Source organism: Meleagris gallopavo, chromosome 9, assembly GCF_905368555.1.
Source record: "Meleagris gallopavo chromosome 9, MGAL_WU_HG_1.1, whole genome shotgun sequence".
NCBI lineage: Eukaryota > Metazoa > Chordata > Aves > Galliformes > Phasianidae > Meleagris > Meleagris gallopavo.
In genome coordinates, this window is record NC_139412.1 from 16566692 (window position 1) to 16586090 (window position 19399).

The window sequence follows — 19399 nt, forward strand, 5'->3', positions numbered from 1 at the left end:
GCACAGTGCTGGAAGCCAGGCTCTCAGCACTTCCCATTGCCCTTTCACTTCTACAGCAAAGACTGAAAGGGAGGTCCCTTACAAAGGCTGAGTTTTGGGCAACCGCCTTCCTTCCTGTGGGTTCCTCCCTTCACATCAGATTGTGCTGTGTGGCTGCAGGACCTAGGATTTGTTCTTCATTCCTTTTTCTCAAGCACCTAAAAAAGCAGCTCGTGTGTCACAGTGGTTCACACCTGATGTTCTTTCTTATGCAAGCCAAAGAGTAAAGAACACAAAAATTTTAATTAGCAAACAACGCTTCACACAGACTTTGTTGGTACAACATAATTGTAAGTACATCTACAAACAAATACAGGATCTTTGGACTATGAATTTTTTAAATATTTTATATGACAATGTGAACAAATCTGGAAAGAAAACAAAGTACTTCAACCTTACGTTGAGGTAGCTGAACAGTGCTCTGTTCAGTGGTATGAAAGTTTCATTTCAAGTTCGTTACAGTGCACAAAAATGATGTTTTACAAACAAATGGAATATACAGGTCAACAAAGAGCTTTTTATTTAGAATGGCTTGAGAGATATATTTCTGGCACTCTTATAACCACGTAGCTTGATGGAACTAAATTGGACGAGAATATGGTGCCAAATTAAGACATCTTATACAGATAGTCTGTTCCTCCCCATTTTTGTACTTCTCCATCCCCCACCAGGGAATTACAGAAGCTTGTACATTGGTTTTGCTACACTTCTGCTCTGTAAACCTTTGTTCTGCAAGTTTAAAGATTGAAATATGCTCACATTTATAAAATATATGGCTGTGACTCTCTTAAAAAGCTCAAGAATGGCAATAACAGAATACAGGCACTTCTATGTGAGGGTTGCTTTAGACCTTAGGAAATTCCACTCTTCATAAGCAATTTGCATGACACCTGGATGAGTAAGTCAACATAATAGCTCCGTTTTCTTAACTGTTATTATTTTTAAAGTATTACCCATCATTTTAATCCTGCTTTGTTTAAACAAAGCAGATTCATTCTGACCACATTTATTTAACAAAGCATCTCAGAACAGCGACTTGACTGAGCTACCACCTTGCTGTAGCCTCAAGATTTTCAGCTGCTTTGGACTAAGCCCCAGACCACCAGAGCTTGAGGACATGCTGCACCACTTACAAGTCAGGCTGCGAAGCTGACAATACAAGCTCAGCCCCTGTTTTGCTTTCACCTAATGTAGGGCTCAGGGGACAGGAAAGCACTGCCCTAAGTGCATACAGTTCCAGTGGGGCTGGTATGCAGAAGAAAAACTGCAATTAATTTACGTGTATTTTTTAAAAGCTTGTGAATGTGTCCTCCATTCCTAAGCACTGCATTTCAGTACAACTGCTGTCTGTCACTAATCAAAACACCAGCAAAACTTCAGCACCAAGCAGGATTCATTGAAAGACTGTCTAAATACAGAATTTCATAAAGCTCTTTCTTTACAGTGCAGGTGAAACCAGATCTGCTGCATCTAAGTCTCAATGACTTTATTTTAATTAAAATAAAGTTTGGGTGAAGAAATCTGTGGTTAAGGTGTTCTGCTCACAAGCAGCAGCACAGGAGAGAAGCACAGGTCAGCCATGCAGCGTGACAGCTTGCCTCTTATTGCTAGCACTCATGGAAGAGATCAGCACTTAAAATTAAAGAAAAAAATGAAAAAAGAGGACTATGCAACTAACTAAAAAACTAACACTGTTTTAGCATCGACTGGAACTAAAACCATCAATTAGATTTTATCGCACCAATTTATAATTTAATTATTAATACAAACTGCATTCTACGGCTGTGTGCGAGCTCACTGTCAGATTGCACAACTTAACCTGATAATCCAGCTGTGCCTCAGGTTTACTGTCAAAGCTCTCCATGCCAAGATAACAGCTGTTCTCACAGAATCCACTCAGACACAAGGCAACGTAAGTCAGCGTTACTATAGAAGTCTGTCTATAAGTGGGAAAATTGATGTAATTTCCTCCAGAAAACTCATCTGTTTAATTAGAAGGTAAATACGTGCAGAAAAACTTGGAAAGGTGGTACAGCCAGCCTTTGCTATTTGATGTATTTTGTTAAATCTTTCATCTACAGAAGTGTGAAGAGATTTCAAGTGAATGAAGTATATCTCACAAATGTAAGTCTATCACTTTCAGGAGGTCTCCAGCTGCCTGGATGGCTCACCACCATATCAGCAGGAGAGCAGCACAATCATTCTATTATTGGCTTTACTCTCCATCACAGGAAAAAAACAAAAAACAAACAACAAAAAAAAAGGGACTGATCACATATCTATGAAAATGGCATAATTTCTAATTTTAGTAATCCTAACTCAGTCATTTAGGGTCAAAGGAAATGACTTTCCATGAAGGTAGTAGTAGGAAGCCTATGTATTACTTCTGGCTTCACGACAAGAGTAATCACTTCTTCTAGCTTTTTTTTTTTCCCTTTCTTTTTTTTAATAAATAAAAGGAAGAGTGGTTGAAATAAAACAAGTGCCTAGAATGCAATGAAGCATCAATAAAATACCAGCCCCAGTTAGATGTAATCAATGAGTTTCTATAATTCAAGTGAAGGTGTTTGAGTCTGCTCAGTTGTTTATTTATACCTGTAATAAATACTGCATTTACAACTTTGTGCCAATTAATACAACTGAAATCACCCATAGCATGGCATAACTAGAAGTTGTGTTTGTAAAGCTCATTACTGAAACCACCATGTCAATTCACTGAAGGCTAAAAGGCTATTCCTCGTCCAGCTTTTACTAGGCAGGCTTGTGTTCTCAGAAACTTGTTTCAGGATCTTTTTTCTCTGAAGGAATGCATGAACTACCCATTAACCTAGGATGTGTGGCCACACAGCAGTCCCAGATTGGATTTCTTGATGGAGTCAATTTGCTGTGCATACACAGGTCCCCTGCATGCAGTGTAGGCAGTAGTTCGTGTTTCCAAGTCACACCAAATACACTGGGGTCCACAACACAGTGCATGTATACACAGATGTCTGCTGAGGAAATTCTGGCAGCTTTACTCAAGTCTAATAAAGAAAGACAATGTTCACTTATAGAATCGAGGATTCGTTCCATGGCAATTTCTGAATTAACAAAATAATGAGTACGCAGAAGACATGCAGGAAAAGAACAGCAAGATCAATGAGAAAACAGTATGAAATATGTATCTGAGGTCCTTTTCTCACAGATACAAGGAACCGTGTGCTAACTTTCTATAGGAGCAATGTAGACTCCTTATATTATGCATAATACATAATGGCTTAAGGAAGAATTGCATTTAATGCAGTTTCACTTCCAAACAAGTAAGAACTGCTTTTGCCTTATGAAGACAAATGTCATAGCGGGTCTCAGCCACCATACAGTTGTTGTTCAGAGCATGTATTCTATACATTGTTCATAGAGAAGCATGGAAAGCACCACCTACAAAAGATGCCAGGAGTGCAGCAATCTAGCAGTATGGAAACGAGCTGTAGCATTTCTAGAGCAGCTAAATGCCAACACAGGATACATATTCCATTTGCATAACGAAGCTGAAATGTGTTTGTCTTCCATTCTTTGGTACCCTTATGGGAAAGTCCTATAAAGTTTAACAAGAGGGGGAATAAAAGATATTACAGAAGCCTGACAGTACAGAAATTGCTCTCAATGTATATTCCGGATGAAAGAATGATGGTGAGAAAAAAAACACACATGGAAAACTGACATTAATTTCTACTGCACTGTTCCATAAAGGCATAGAATGGGCAGTAGTGCTATTCTGGGTAAAAACAACAATAAAAATTGGAGCATTCCACGACAGTTTTTTTGTTTGTTTGTTTTTCCTTCCCCCCACACTGAGATTAATGAAAGTCAAAGCCGGCCCCATGGAAGACGAGCTCCAGAAACTGGTAGACAGAAAGCAGTTAAAAGTGCAAACAGCTTGTTGATTTAAACAAAGCAAAAAAAATAATATATATATATATATATGCTATTCTCATTTTTGCCTTGTTTTTTACCTGCCTCATTCACTAGAAGTGATCATCCAAAAATTCACTTGTTTTCCTTAGGAGTTAACTACTATTAGCAACACTACCCCATCTCTGCTCATAGAAGCGTAGCAGCTGGGCAGAGATTTGAAGCTAACAGAAAGCTGAAGATTGGGGTGAAATAAATAGCATTTATTACAACATATTCCTTCTCATGTGGTACAAACTGCCCTGTTAGTCCTACAGTTGAAAATAACCCTCCCTCCACCCACATACAAACACTCCAAAACCAAATCCCAGACACTCCAGAAGTGAAGCTAATCTCAACAGCAACCAGAGTCGATATAAAAAAATAATTTAAAAAAAATCTGTCAATCTACAAAGAAACACCAATACTTCCAGTTTTGTTTTTAGAAGGGTGAGCCTTCTGTCAGCAAATCCCCACTGGCATCAACTGATCCATGCCTTGGCTTAGCCAAGCACTTTGACACCTGCACTCAGGTTAAGGATGCGCTTGGCTGCACTGCACTATCAGAGCCACAGTTACAAGCAGAGAGCCAAGATCCAACTGTGCATGAGCTCTCAGTCTGCGTATTCAAAGACATCACAGCAGGCTGTTTTGGGAGGAAAAAAGCCTTCTTAGGCTACAGTAGGACTGGGGACAAATAGAAAAACATTCGAAGTATTTGAACAGAAATAGCTGAAAAATGATCAAAGCAGTTTTTTGTGCACTGCTAGAATCATCATTTCTCCCCCCTCCCCCCCCAGTTGTACATACAGGATAAAAACACTATAAATAGAGCAGCTCACTTTCCTATAGAGGATGAACACATAAATAACACATTTTGAAACAAAAAATCATAGTGCAAAAATAAATTATCAAACGGAAGTCGTGAACATTGTTATACACAATGCTATATAAAACCTGAACCATTGGAAAAGACCACGCAGTTCATTGAAATAACGCATAAACATTATTAATTCTGCTTCACATTAAACTGCACAGTTCACCCTTTACCCACTACAAAAAAAAATAAATTAAAAGACCTCTTAAGCTTTTTAAAAGGTTTATGGCAAACAAGATCACTTTTTGTTCTATCACATTTGTTATTAATTTAGCAGTGCAGTAATTGAATAATCATCTCAGAAACTGAGTTCCAAATGGAAACTATTAAAGTAACCATAAACATCCCTTGCTCCTTTTAACTTATTTTCTCTGAAATTCAGGCTGGAAACATTCTGACACAAATCTGTAAGACATTATTGCAGTTAGATGAAGTTACAAGAGACACTCTACAGTCAAGTACTGCGGGAGACTTCACAGCTCTCCTTCTCACCATCACCGTGATCTTGTACGAGACATGAATGTAAGGACACGTCTGATGCCATTCAAGCGGTCTTTGAGGGATTTCATGGCAAGGAAAGGGAGCTGGGCTCTGTTCTCAAGAGGAAGGACAGCTAGGACCCACCAGCACCAGGCTGGCCCGTTAGGGTTAGCCTGCAGTAAGGGGAAAGAAGCAGAAGTTGGAATACAAGTACATGGTTAGGGCTTAGCTCTGCAGGTTTGCTTTGAAAACACACCATCTTGATAGCAGACTAGCAAGGAGAGTATCTTATTGCTAGCCAAATGCTTCGTGAGTACAGCTTGACCTGAAACAAAAACTACAGCCAAGCTGTACTTTTTTTTTTTTTTTTAAAAAAAAGCAAGAAGTCTGTAGGTTGGGCTTTCTACATTTTTTTCCCTAATTCATTACTGGATCCAGTTCTTCGGGATACCTAGGTCCCTTCTTTGTACTTTATACTTGTTTCATATTTAATTTCTGTTGTTACATTTTGTTCTTTCAGGATCCCTGTAATTTGCAGTCCTTGAGCCAGAGTAATGAGTTTCCTTCCCTATTTTCTCTTACTCATTTAATTGGGGAAGCAGAGTAGGCAAAAAGGCATTTACATCTCCCGGGATTCATTGTGTGGGTTAAGTATTCTCAGGAAGTTACCAACATTACGTATGAGCTTTCTGTTCACAACAGTGCTGCTACTGGTGCATGGCAACATAACCCAGATACTTTGCTTATGCAGGATAAGTGATGAACATTCTTATTTCTCCTCACAGAAGACGATGCTTCCCAGTTATCAGCTATCCTTGCTACCTGTGTCTCTGAAGTTACATAAACCACTGATTCTGGATACCTGTGGGTCAGGATCCTTGGCTGGCATTGGACCAAAGTGACTGAGAATTCTACTCTTCAGTGCTTGCTTGAGTGAATTAAACCACATATATGCCTGATCGTAGACAGAATCATGGAGAACAAGCAGCGCAGCATAGTCTTGTCCTTGCACCTGAAATGAGATGGGAGGAGGTTACTGTTACTGTCATCTGCCTGTTGGGGAGGGCACAATGTTCGTTTTGAGGGCTTTCTGGGGCGGGGAGGGACAAAGAAAAAGAGCAAAAAATACCAAGGGAGTTCTAAAACAAATCAGGAATGCTAGCTTTTCCTTTTCTTCCCTAAAAACAAACTTATTTATTCATTACTTCCCTTTTTATCTCATGTTCCAAAGCAAAGGCACACATTTGCAGGACAAACACCTCTGGAATGTTATGTGAAACATTTTTTTCATAAACATTATGCAACACAGAACAAAAGATTATGAAAACAGCTAAAGTTCATTTAGCACCTTCTCTATTACAGACCTTCTCTATGACATCTCCCAACTTGAACCATGACAAGTTAGGGAATACCACAGACTGGTTTGCTAGAAACTGTTCCACAAAAGAAGTTCACCAAATACATGGGCTTAGAATTTCAAATGTCATACAGTTTAAATATTTCTGCATTCACCTTTTGATCCTCGATGTACTCAATATCTGCTGTGTTGTAGCCATCACGCTGGCTGTGCTGTATCACCTTAAATCTCCTCTTGCCAATGCTGTCTACAACAGAGCGACCATCAGCAAAGAATTCAACATTTCTTATCTCCAGAATGCAGCCATAATCTGCAAACCTATTTAAATCAGAACAAAAGCAAGTAAACAAGTCTTACTCTCTCCACCCTTAGCTCCAAAGAACTGCCATACAGCCACTGCCTACCACAAAGGTATTTACTGCTGTCAGCTCATTTCTATTGTTCATACTACTGATCTGCAGTAGCTCAAATTATTCAACGATTGTTTTCAAAACTATCAGGAATATTCAGGCTGTCAGATCTGATTAGCATTAACTACATGCTTTGGAATACAGATCACTACTTATGAAAGTTATACAGCTTGGAAACACACTTTTTCCATAACTTCAGCAAGTTCAGACATTTTGTTTAGAACAAGTGCAATTCACAATGTTAGAACCACAGAACGACTATAAAAGTTATAAATAAAAAGCTTCCCTACATTCTCAACAGATGTTACTTCATAGGTAGGGATTTTGAGCACGTCATACTTTTTTTTTTTTAATGGCATATATACCTTGTGGGTACACTCACTAAAAAAGTGAAGAAAGCTAAACATAGACATAAAGGTCCTAGCTCCCAACACTGCCTGTAAATGGCACGATGCAAATGCTCAGCTAGCTCTTAGGAAGATACCATTCTACCTCTGTAGCATCCAACATGCTCAGAACAGCAAAGACAGAAGTGCATCACAATAGTTTAACTATTTTCCTATTTTAAGAGTACTTTACTGCTGTTTAAACTTGATGGTTTGTGACAAAGCATTACACAGATTTCAAAACAGTGGAAAAAACACTTCCTTTCCATGTATTTTAAGAGGTCTGAGGCTCAACTTTGTGCAAGAACCCACAAGCTCCATATGCTTCAAGAATAACAGGCAGCTGCATTAGGCAGAATCCAACTGCTCAGAAGAGCAACTTCAGCCTTCTCCATGTCTTTAACTGGTAGAGAAACTTTCTCTACTGGAGAACTAGAGAAATGACCATAGCACAAGCCCCATCTGCACCTCTCTCCAAAAAGCCTTGCTCCAGATTAAGTGGGGTAGACCAGATGGTCCAAACGTGCTGCTCACTCACCCCTTCACAGGGTCACTAATGCACATCCCAAATTGCTTGGTGCCAGTCTCCATGCACCTTCGAATCATCAGGCGATAACAGGGCTCAAAGATGTGCAAAGGACACGGGACTGTAGGATAAGCCATTGTGCAGACAAATATAGGAACATTCTTATTGAGGCTGTAAGAAAACACAAGCCAGATGACATTTTACCAAAATACTGACAAGGTATAAAATACATGCATTTCATGCAAGAACATTCTTTAGAATTTTCCCTACTCAGTAATTTCCTGCCCCCAGCCTGTGAGACTACTTCCACCCATTGCCTTGCTCCAAGGGCTACAAAGAGCAAACACATTACATTTACAGCTTGTCTAAAAAGCAACATCCCAGATTTCTTCTCCTGTTTGTTCTTTAACACAGTGTGCACTGAGTAAGCATAAAAACCAGATGATTTCACCAGGACCCCATTCTCTTTAAATCACTGATACCAAAGATGAAGCTCTGGTGTCAGCATCTATTGAGTGGCAACCAGCCCACAGGGCAGGGGTGGGATCTGGATCCTGTCAGCTCCCTTCCAACCCAAGCCATCCTGTGGTCTGTGTGTGTCCTGCAGCAGCAGGAGCCATTTGTTAGCTAACAGCAGTCATATCAGAAGAGGATTTTAAGGAAATGGATTACATACTTGGAAAGCTCTGCTATTTCCTCTTCATAAATCTTTCTTCTTTCAGTGAGTTCCTCTGGAAGATATCTAGCTATTAACTCCTCCATTAGTACTGTTTTGCAGTATTTCCTCATAGCCAAGCACTGCAGCAAGAAGCAAACAAAAACCACAGGCAGTTACAGATAGTGCCTAGCATTTCAAAGTACACACACAGCATTCATCTGTTAGCTCCATTTTCTTATGTCTATGAAACCACAGCACATGAAAACCATTTTCTAAGCTTGCACCACCACTGAAGTTGTTAATGAACTATTCCTGATGCTGGGGGCATTGTCTCAGATAACCTGTAGACAGTCTGCCCTCCCTTCTCAGACTTCCCAAATACAGGAAAGGTCTGACCAGATGAGACCATCCAAGCTCTGTGAGTCACAGGAATCACAAAGACATCTGAAACCACCTTTTTTCTTAAGTTACACAAAGCTTAATTTGAGTTTGGAGGGTTTCTAAAGGTGCTACTTGATCTTAATTCTGTGCTCTTGAATGTTTGCTGAGAGCATCTGAGCTTCATTACCTCTGAGAGCCCTTCTTTGCACAGGGGACATTTGGGGTTGTGATCCAAGCATCTCTCAAGACATTTGAGACAGAAGGTGTGTCCACAAGGCGTGGTGACAGGTTCATAGAAGAGCCTGGATTGGGAAATCCAAAAACAAGAAGACAACAATATCGTGTACCAAAGTAATAGAAAAAAACTACCAAAAAAAAAAAAAGCTGCATTTATCCACTGATTTAGCTACTGACTGCTCCAGAGATAAAGCTGTTCCTTGTTTTTCATTTCTTCGTCCAACTCTTGTCTTTATTCAGCTTACGCTGTTTGTTATTGCTGTCTAATGTGAAAGGCAGCCTCTGAGCTCAGATCGCAGTGCATGTAATGTCTGCAGCTTCAGGTCTAGGCTTCATTTTATTCAAAACTGGTGATGAACAGAAAACGAAGCCAGATCATCCAACTTTTTCCTAATGAAATTGAGCAACACTTACACAACCAGTAGCACGGAACTCATGTGGGTACTTGGATGTGCAGAGCAAAGCACAAAATAGTCATTTTGCAGTAATAGGCCAGATAACTGACTACAAAAAACATGGATTATTACCAACTCTAACCTGGACTGGGAAAGCAGTTCTGTTGGAATAGATTGTTTTTAACCTTCAACCCGCTTGTCTGGAAAAGCGATTATATTAAGTTCATGTTTCAGCTAGGAAAATATTTCAATCCATAAGGCCAAGATTTTAAAATAGCTCAGGGTATAACCTGCTCATCCCAGGTACCTCTGTGACACTTATTTCTAGATACAGATTTTTGGCTTATTACAATTATGTGATATTGCAAAGTGAGGTTTCCTTGACAGTAAGTAATGTAAATAATTTAAGTTCTTTTTTTCTTTTTAAATACAAAACATTCCAAACTAGAAAGGAAACTGTTTGGCATATATTCCACAGCATACTGTCTAAGCACTTTAGGGTCTCAGTTAGTAATCCTCTCCTAATTTATCAAGCTTAAGAAAGCAGCAAATCAAGTTCCATTATACACATGGACGTTATAAGCCCATATTTATCAGTACCTTTAACAAGATGACTACTTATACACTAACTGACTCCTTACAAAACTGCCACAGCCACCTTATTAAATGTCATTAGTAACTGTAAATATTGACATTTAAAACAACAGAACACAAAGAGGCATCCAAAAAGCCACACCTATTTCTGCAATGGGACTGTATGGTTGAAAATCCTCATTAGCTGCTTTGTGAGCAGAAACCTCACTGCACTATGCTATTGTTTGAACTACAGCAAATGTCAGACTCTGCGTTGTTTCAGGGAGCGTTGGTTTGTAAATGTAATTATTAAAATACATATAAAAATGTACTATCCAGCTGTTACTGGATCTGAAGACAAGAAAGTCCAGTTGAGATGAGTGATCCTGCTCTGCCTGCACTGCAGCCACGGCAGCTTCCTGCTGAACAGCAGGAAATGAGTATCCGTTTCTATGAGCTCTGCTTCCTCCCTTCTCCCTGTATTGCTTCAAGCATTGCTTATTCTCTGCTTGCTGCTGGAGCTGATGCGGATCGATAACGTTTGGGCCGCTTCGCCAGACAAGTAGGCTAATAGCAGCTCCCTGTGAGCAGGTCACTGGGTTACTGGGTAATCAGTACAAAGCGTCTCCGGATCCAAATCCGGAAAATACCCTTGAAGAACGTGGCAGGAAATAATTACGACCTATCTGCATTAATAGCATGATGAAAATCTAGTGACAGACTGCCCTCGCTGTTACAGTGCTACGCAGCTGCCGCCCTGCAGACATCAGGTCCTGAGTGCACCGACGGCCACAGACCCAGCAGTCCTCAAGCTCAATGCCTTTAGGATGCATGGTAGTCTGCCTGTTTCTGATTTAACAGGGGATGAGAAAGTAGGGCTAATTAAATTCATTAAAAGCATCTGAAAAGCATTTTGTGGACATGATTCTAAACATGCAGTCATTAAAAGCAGCTCAGACCCATTGTGTGGCTTTCTGCAAGAAGAAAGTTCTGCTCTTAGCAGTACCAGTGTTTTGACAGCTGTGTACACTTCTGGAGCACGTTTCAGCTGCAGGCAGATGGAGGGAGAGAGGCACATCTGATTTATCCCAGGCAGAAGCAAGCCTTTGCAGACTTTTCCCTCAAAGATGTTAGCGTTTCAAATAAAAGGACGCAATCCCCTCCACCAGCATACAGCAAAGCACAGCAGAGCCACATTTGCCCAGTCACAGCCCTTCAGAAAAAAATCCACAAAGCCACTTGCTATTCAAGTAATGTGGTGCAAGATGAACCAAAACATATTGTATGGATAAAATCAGGACCACTGTAAAACATCTTCTTTATTTTCTTCAAGAAATTTCTAACAAACCCCTATTTTTACTTTTCTTTTTATATATAAAACAAAGCCATCAGTATAATAGATGACAACTCAAGAGATTTGTTTTTAAATAAAGTCATTGCTGTCCTTAAGGCTAGATCTGTTATTTAACTGAAGGAAGAGATCGCCAGACTCAGTAACAAAGGAATTCAGCACATCCCTTGAGCAACACAGGAAAAACATCCTCCTAAGACCCACCTGTTGTAACAGCAAGAACACTATTTTATATGCAAACTTGGTGTGCTCATAATATTCATTAGCTATTTCATGCACTATGATATCATACACAGCTCTATAAATTCCAAAGGAGAAACCTGTGGCTGTGTGCACTGCACCAGTGGGTGGGTGCATATAACTGATGGGAAGAGGAAACGTGACAGCTCCATTAACGTGCTCAGCTCTCACTGTGACCTCACGTCCTTCTTCCCATCACCAACCTGGGGCAGCCCAACCTTTCACCACGGTGTTCAGAACCAAAGGTTGAGAAATACATTAATGGGAAAATAATTCTAATAAAAACTGGTTTCAGGTCAGTGGGAAAATTACACACCAGCTGAGCTAGAAGATACCTAGATTGTAAAAAGGAAGGGGTTTTCTACAAGCTCAAGACATCCACGAGGAAATAATGGATACCTCATACACAGGGAGCAATCCAGATCTGATGGATCCACAGATTCAAATGGAGTATGTTGTCCAGTGCTACTTCCCTTAGCATCGACTGTATCTAACAACAACAATAAGAAAACACATTATCATATGATTGCACACTGCTACGAAAGCATACCCAGCCTCTGCAACTACAGCCACCGACCGATGTTTAAACTTTGACGTGCAAGCTGCCGAACCACTGAGCATCACTGCAGTATCTCCTACACACAGCATCACATCCAGCTCTGGCACAAGTAAGCCACCTGTCCTTAACTGCAGTGACACTACACTGACGTGCAGAGCACTGAATTCAGTGCTGCATTAACAGCACCAAAACACCCTGTGCCAGAAGTCCAAGGGGGCACAAGTTTTTCTGTCATACCACTGTAAATATATCCCACACCAGGAAAAAAGGCTGCATGTCAGGTGTTCATGCAAACAGAACTCATGCTTTTAATATATATATATATATATATATATATATATATATATATATATATATATATATATAATATATATTATAATAATATATTATTTTTTTTTTTTATAACTGATCTAGAAAGTGGCAAAAGCATACATGGCATTAATGTTACTTATAAAATCCAGTGCTCTGCCAACAAACAAGCACTCATCTCAGCTCCCCTAGCTGCCTTTTTAGACTAACAGTCACTTCTACAAGAAGTGTTCCACATCGTGCCCTGATTAAACTAATGAAAACACATAAAAAATGAAGTGCAATTTGGATCCTTCTAGGCTTTTATGCAAGCAAATATTCCACCGATGGTACATCAGTTCCACATACCTTTCTTCAGGAGCTTGCAGGGCACCTCTGCAGCCCTCGCCTCCTCCAAGCAGCCTTTCCTTTTCAGGAGACCACGCTTCTCAGACACAAGGAAGGCAGGCTCTGGGACAGAGGTGGGCTTGTTCTCCTCCTCTGAGCAGTCCTTTCTACTCTCTGTGGTTTGCATGGACTTCCTTAAACTGCCAGAATTAGTTACGTTTGGTTCCTCTTGAACAGGAAAGCCCTTTTTCTGTTCCACGTTTACCTGTTCAAAGAGAGAGCTGACGTTAGGACATCCACCTTCATCCACATGGTAAGGAAAAACACCCAAACCTGTCAAGCCCTTCATGATGTGGCTCACCAGGAAGGACTCTGTAGCTCAAGAACAGTTTGAGGATTGCTCTGTAGGGGCATGGCTTTAATGTCAGATGTATGCAGACAACACCCACCCCCCAGCGCCACTCAGTACTTTCAGCCCTCGTGTGTGGCTTTACTGCTTGCTCTTGGAATTCAATTTAGGCAGAGAGCCATCTAAATCTCAGGCTTAATACGCTGCTATCACTGAAAATATACCTTAATAATCTAATCTTAGTAATATGTATTGTTTATACCACGAGGAGGGTACCAACCATCAAAATGACCAGAACTACATGAGTTCTACTCAAAGGAAGAAGCAGTATCAACACCAAATTGACAGCAGGAAAGAAGAGGCACAGAGCTCCCTTCTGTGTGACAGACTTCTTTCACAAAAGATCAAACAACCATTGCTGCTCCTGTTGCAGCACAGAGCAGCCACGGGACATCACTATCTGCCTGTCACATCCACATCACAGATGAACCTGAAAGCAGATACTGCAGTAATGTTTAACATGTAGAAAGATGAGAGAGCTGTCCCACAAATGACTGACATCATGACCGGGTCCTGGGGGAGGATTTCCTTTCAGAACAGTCCTTCCAGAAGGCACTGCTTATCCTCAAGCAAGGCTGAGCAAAACCCATCACTTCCGTTTCCTAGAATCAGTGAAGTTTTCTCCTACAGGTGTGGGATAGGCAGATCATATCCTCATAGTTCAGGTTTTAATGAAGGAAAAGCAGTCCTTACCCAGCCCGCTAACTTGAACCTTTCCAGCAGTTCTCAGTACTCTGGCTGTGAGAACAAACTTGCAGAGCAGTGTAAAATACTGCTAGCCCACAGTGGTCTCTCAGTGTACAGAACCTGAAGACAGGATGATTTTTTTCTGACATATGGTCAGTTACGGTTCAAGCTAAAACCCCAAATTTGGGCACTGAGGCCTTGGAGGGCATCCCAACCCACACGGCAGGGGCTCTGTTCTCCTGCCAGCTGCTTGGATGGGCTACAGACAGCTCAATGCCTGCATACATTTTGTAGAGAAGTCAGCTCAAGAGGCTTCAGCAGATCTGCACTGCTTTCTTTGTCCTGTAAGGCAGTACGTCAGAGAAAACACACCATCCCATCTCCCAGAGATGAAAAGGAAAGGCTTCCCCACGTGAACACAGAACACACAGAAAAATGAAGAACCACACAGCAGACTCATTCGTTACCTTGAGCAACCTCTGCAGGGCATGGCTGGTGCCTCCAGATCCCACTGAACTTAGGAGGTTCCCCTTTAATCTAGAGTGATGTGACAACAGCTGCAGGATATCGGGTAAGTGTTCCTGAGCATTTCCCGGGATGAGTGAAAACAAACTAAGTAGAAGCTGTGATATAAAACAGAATACTTCACTGCTTAGTTCTTTCCTCGCAACCTCCACATGACAAAGCAAGTAAGGGAGTGGCTGACAGAAATACCCTTCATTTAAAAAGACAAAACCCTTCTAAAGAGCCCTTCAGACAGGGATGAGAGAAAAATGGCAAAGCTGGTGCAGTGCGGGCCCCACAGACAGATTTTGGGAGCTCAATGAGACCAGGAATCAACAGACCACCCTCCAGTTACACACACACCCTTGTCCTGTAGCTCAGAGCTCATCAGAAGTCCCCAACACCTTGTTTTTGTTTTTAATTTCTTTTTTCTGCACATCAGAAACTTTCAGTGGCTTTTATGGAGCACAGAAAGCGCTCATCTCACAGGCTTCACCCACATGCACTTATGTGGTTCCAATACACTGAGTTGGAACTACTTCCTAATTCATTTATACGAGAATACAAAAAAACCCAACAAGGGCAGCAGAAAAATTCCATTCCTTAATTAGCTATCAGAAAATGGGTGAACTTGTACTGAGCAGCAGCTTGCTGCCACTTGCAGGCACATTTCCAGTGATCATAAAAGAAACAGACTACGGGAAATTCATTCAAGAAATGGATTTCAAAATAGTGCTGAAGTGCTCCTGCCACAGTCTGAGGAAGCTGCATGACAGCTCTGATCCCACACCATGGACAGGCAGCACGCAGGGGCAGAACACCACAGCTGCACCCAAAGGATCTGGTAAAAAGCAGTATGTCATTGTTATGCAAACAGCCTTGGAAACAGCCCAGGAAGACATTGCATCATGGATGAACTCTGTGTCAGACGAGCACAAGTCATTCTGTCGGCCACAATCAGCCGTGTTTTTCTCAGATCCCCACTGCTTGGAATCGGGTGTCTCAGACAAAGCTGTTTGGGGTCTCAATTCAGAAAGGTATCCGAACACATGCTCCTCCTGCTCTAGTGCACTGCAACTCTCCCAGCACGACTGCGAAAACAAATCATGATACAATGACAACGAAACTGCATGGAACACTGCAGGGAAAAAAAGTCCTACCAAATCCCAAAACCAAAACATGACCAGAAAAAAATAATCATCACAGGAACTAGAACCAAAGTGAGATAGAAGACCTGACTGCACTACGGCCATCCAGGTTATAAACCCGGTTACTTTCATGAGCAGTGCTTCACTGCAGGAGTGCCACAGAGCTCTCAGAGCATTCCAAGTCACAGCACTCCAACCCCAAAGCTGGGTGCAGTGCCATGAGTGTGCAGTGCAATGAAACCAGAACGATTCTGTTTTTATTATCTCAAGCTATCACTGCTGTGGTGCAAAGCCTTTGGGCTGCAACAACAAAAGAGATCAATTGTCAAAACTCCCATTCACAGTAATTGCGGTATTACTTAGGAGGCGGACAACACAGCACCAGCACATTATACAAAACCCCTTTAAGAACACACACAACAGCTTTAGCTGCGACTGAAAAAAACAGCTTGCTGCAGATCTGCTTTGCTGGTTTTAGCATTAATTATTAGCAGCAACCCTTACAAACTATTTTAAAGCAGCTCTTTGCCAAGTGCTTCACTCCCCACCTCAGTCATAGCACGGCTGTGGCAGAGGAAAGCAGCTGCTCCCAGCAGAGCATGGTGAGTGCTGTGTGTTGGCTCAGCATCCCAGCCCCATGCAACATTCCATATCAGCTCCCTCTTGCTCACTGGCAACATGGTGCCAAGCCATGAAACATGAGCAATTTGCCAACAGGGAATTACAGAAGTCTGTGGGTGGCGGTTATTAGCAATTCACTTTTACTTCATGTTTGCTGGTGCTAACACTAACTGTTTCTACACAGCATCTACCTGCTTAGTGCCTGCACTCTTGCTACCTCCCTATCTTCAAAGAAGGGGCAGACATCAGCCCAAGAGTGAGCAGCAGTCAGGACAACCCTCCCCCCATGACTCTCTGCAGTAATGGAGGGGGAGAGGAAGGAGAAACTCTTACCCTCTCTATGATAGGTCACTGAAAACAATGCAGTTTGGGTGATTTGGGGACCATACCTTCTGAGCCTCAGACTTGGCCGTCTTGTTCCCCATGTCCAGAGCAAGGCAGAACAGAAACTCTCTTAAAGCTTCTTCTGTTTTCCCTAGATTAGCCAGTGCCTGGCCTTTCCTTAAGTGACCCTGCAATGAAACACAGCCATCGTTACAGCCTTTGTTCCTTCTGTTGTGAGAACTTGCACTAAGAACAAGGTGAAGCAACAGATTCTCCAAAGAGAGTTGGGCAGGGAGAGCTCATGGACATGGCTCCTCAGCCTGTGACACCAGCAGTATCCAAGTTTCACAGCACAGTGATGAGAGCCCCTACACCTGAGAGCCCTAGCAGCAGAGCTGAGATGTTCTCTGGCAAATACAATTCCCACAGTGTCCCTGAGCCCAGCTGCTCTTGGACAAATCTGCTCTCTCCACATTAAGGTTCTAACAAGTGATCACTTTCTTCTATCAAGACAGAAGCACAGCGCTCAGTTTTTAGAGGCAGTTCAGACTCGAGATCCTGGTGGGTCACAGTCAGCAACACCAACTCCTCCTGCAGGATTACTGCTTTTTCTTTACCCCACAGAGCTCCAGGACAGAGTAGCTCAGTGCCCGTGAGCCACAGGAGCCTCCCCAATCCATCAGCTCTGAGCAAGGAATGGTTTTCCACCCAGAGCAGCACCCAGGTCTGTGAGCACAGCGTGCTGGGGCTCAGGACTTACTTTAAGCCAGTAGGGCTGCAGCCTGCATGCTGTCTCGGCATCGTGCAGCGCATCCTCACAAGCTTTCAGAGTCGAGTTAATCTGAGACCGGTTGCTGTATAGCAAGTGGTCATTGGGAGCTGCAGGAAACAAAAGTTGGTCGATTAACCCAGTTTAGAAACAGTTACATAAGCTTTACTCCTTAGAATTTTATTTTTAAACACGTGTCGCACCTCCCAAATTGTATCGAAACCCAAAACAAGCAGCCCTGAAATAACTCCGTAGTAAATGAAATACGGAAACCTCTTTTGTGCAACTCCAGCGGAACGGCGGCGGCGGCGCATTACATAACTCCGGGCAAATTGCATAAACGGGCACCGGGCGGGGAGCGACCCGTGCGGGGAGAGCGGGCGGGCGCCGGCAGCAGGCGGGGACGCCACGACGGCCGCGGATCGGAGCGGCAAAGCCTTCACTATCCCGGGTTTGCGCGCATTCAGCAGCCGCACGAGGAGCGGCGGCACGGAGCAGCGGGACGGGGCTGCGCCCGAGGCTCCGCGCTGCGCTCCGGCCACCCGCGCTCACTGCGGAGCAACGCGCCGCGAGCCCTCCCGTCCCGTCCCGTCCTCCCCATCCCTCCCCTCCTTTCCGCAGGCAGCCCGCGGCCCGGCCCCTCCGAGGAGCGTGGCTCGGTGCCGGGGAGCCCCGGGGGCGGCGGCCCCGCTCCCGCCCCGCGGTTACACAACGGCGCCGGGGGGGGCGGGGGGCGGCCGGGCCGCGGGCTGCCACCTTACGCAACCGCCGCTCCCCTGACCCAGTTCCGCTCCGGGCCGGAGCTCCCCCCGCCGCCCGCCCCGGGACCCGGCTCCGGCCGCCGCGGGCGTTACCTAAGCTGAGCGCCTCGTCGTACTTCTGCAGGGCGGCGTGCAGCTTCTTCTCCCGGTACAGCAGGTTCCCCTCGTGGCGGAGCTGCGAGGCCCGCACCTGCCGCGGGAACCACTTGCCCAGCAGGTTGCTGAGGATGACGTTGACCCTCGGCAGCCGCCCGCCGCCCTCCTGGCGGCACAGCACGCAGCGCGCGGCGGCCGCGCGGTCCTCTCTCTCCAGGCACTTTTTGCAGAAGGTGTGTCCGCAGGGCAGCGACACGGGCTCGAAGAGGAACCCCTGGCACTTGCGGCAGCGGCAGCCGTCCCAGTCCCGGGGCTGCGGGGCGCCGCTCCCGGCCGGCAGCCCCTCTTTCAGCCGCACACCCTGAGCCAGGCACTCCACCAGCTTCTCCAGCTGCTCGGCGCGCAGCTGCCGCTGCCGGGACGCCAGCTGGTACAGCGGCAGCGCCTCGTGCAGCCGTCCGCCGAAGGCCAGCGCGTCGGCCCGCCCGAGCAGCGCCCGCCACTCGGGGCCGCGGCCGCCGCTCGCCGCCTCCGAGTTCTGCGCCTGCAGCGGCTCCGGGCGGGAGCCCATGGCGGGCGGCGCCTCTCAGCACGAGCGGGAACGCGAGCCGGGCGGGCGGCCGGGGGCGCCGAGGCGCGTGGGCTGTGGCGCCGTGGGCGCGGCGCGGCCCCGCCGGCCCATGCTGCTGCCGCCCCGCGCCGGGAGCGCCCCGGCCCGCCGCCGCTTATATAAAGGCGGGCACGTGACGCGGCGCGGCCGCGCTCATTGGGCGGCTCCCGCAGGTTGTTACAAAACCGCCTGGTTTTGTAACCGCTGTCGACGGCCCGGCCCGCCGAGAGGGGCGGCCCGCTTCGCCCGCGGCCCGTCCGCGCTGGAGGGAGCCGGCGCCGTCCTGTGGCGGGCGTCCCGTCTGTGCCGCGCCGCGCCCGGGCACCGCTCTGCGCCTCGCCCCGGGTCCGCCCGCGCTCCGCAGGTGCCCCGCAGCACTGCTGGAGCCGCGGTCCGTCGCTCTCTTAACGACGCTGAATGAACCTTTCTCACTGT

The 19399-nt window shown here is 44.7% G+C and overlaps 1 protein-coding gene across 2 annotated transcripts; it reads right to left on the reverse strand.

The window, feature by feature from the left end:
* Positions 1–263: 263 nt before the first annotated feature.
* Positions 264–19091, reverse strand: LONRF3 (LON peptidase N-terminal domain and ring finger 3). Of its 2 annotated transcripts, XM_085230798.1 has the most exons (12): positions 18352–19091; positions 17489–17607; positions 16794–16916; positions 14599–14754; positions 13057–13300; positions 12240–12330; positions 9232–9346; positions 8682–8803; positions 8018–8176; positions 6839–7001; positions 6189–6338; positions 264–5499 (listed from the first exon to the last, which is right to left on the reverse strand). In XM_085230798.1, the coding sequence occupies exons 1-12, from the start codon at positions 18923–18925 to the stop codon at positions 5341–5343; spliced, it is 2175 nt and encodes a 724-aa protein (XP_085086924.1). In that variant the 5' UTR covers positions 18926–19091; the 3' UTR covers positions 264–5340. The 2 variants fall into 2 exon arrangements, with proteins under 2 accessions (XP_085086924.1, XP_085086925.1); XM_085230799.1 differs by lacking the exon at positions 14599–14754.
* Between the last annotated feature and the right edge of the window lie 308 nt (positions 19092–19399).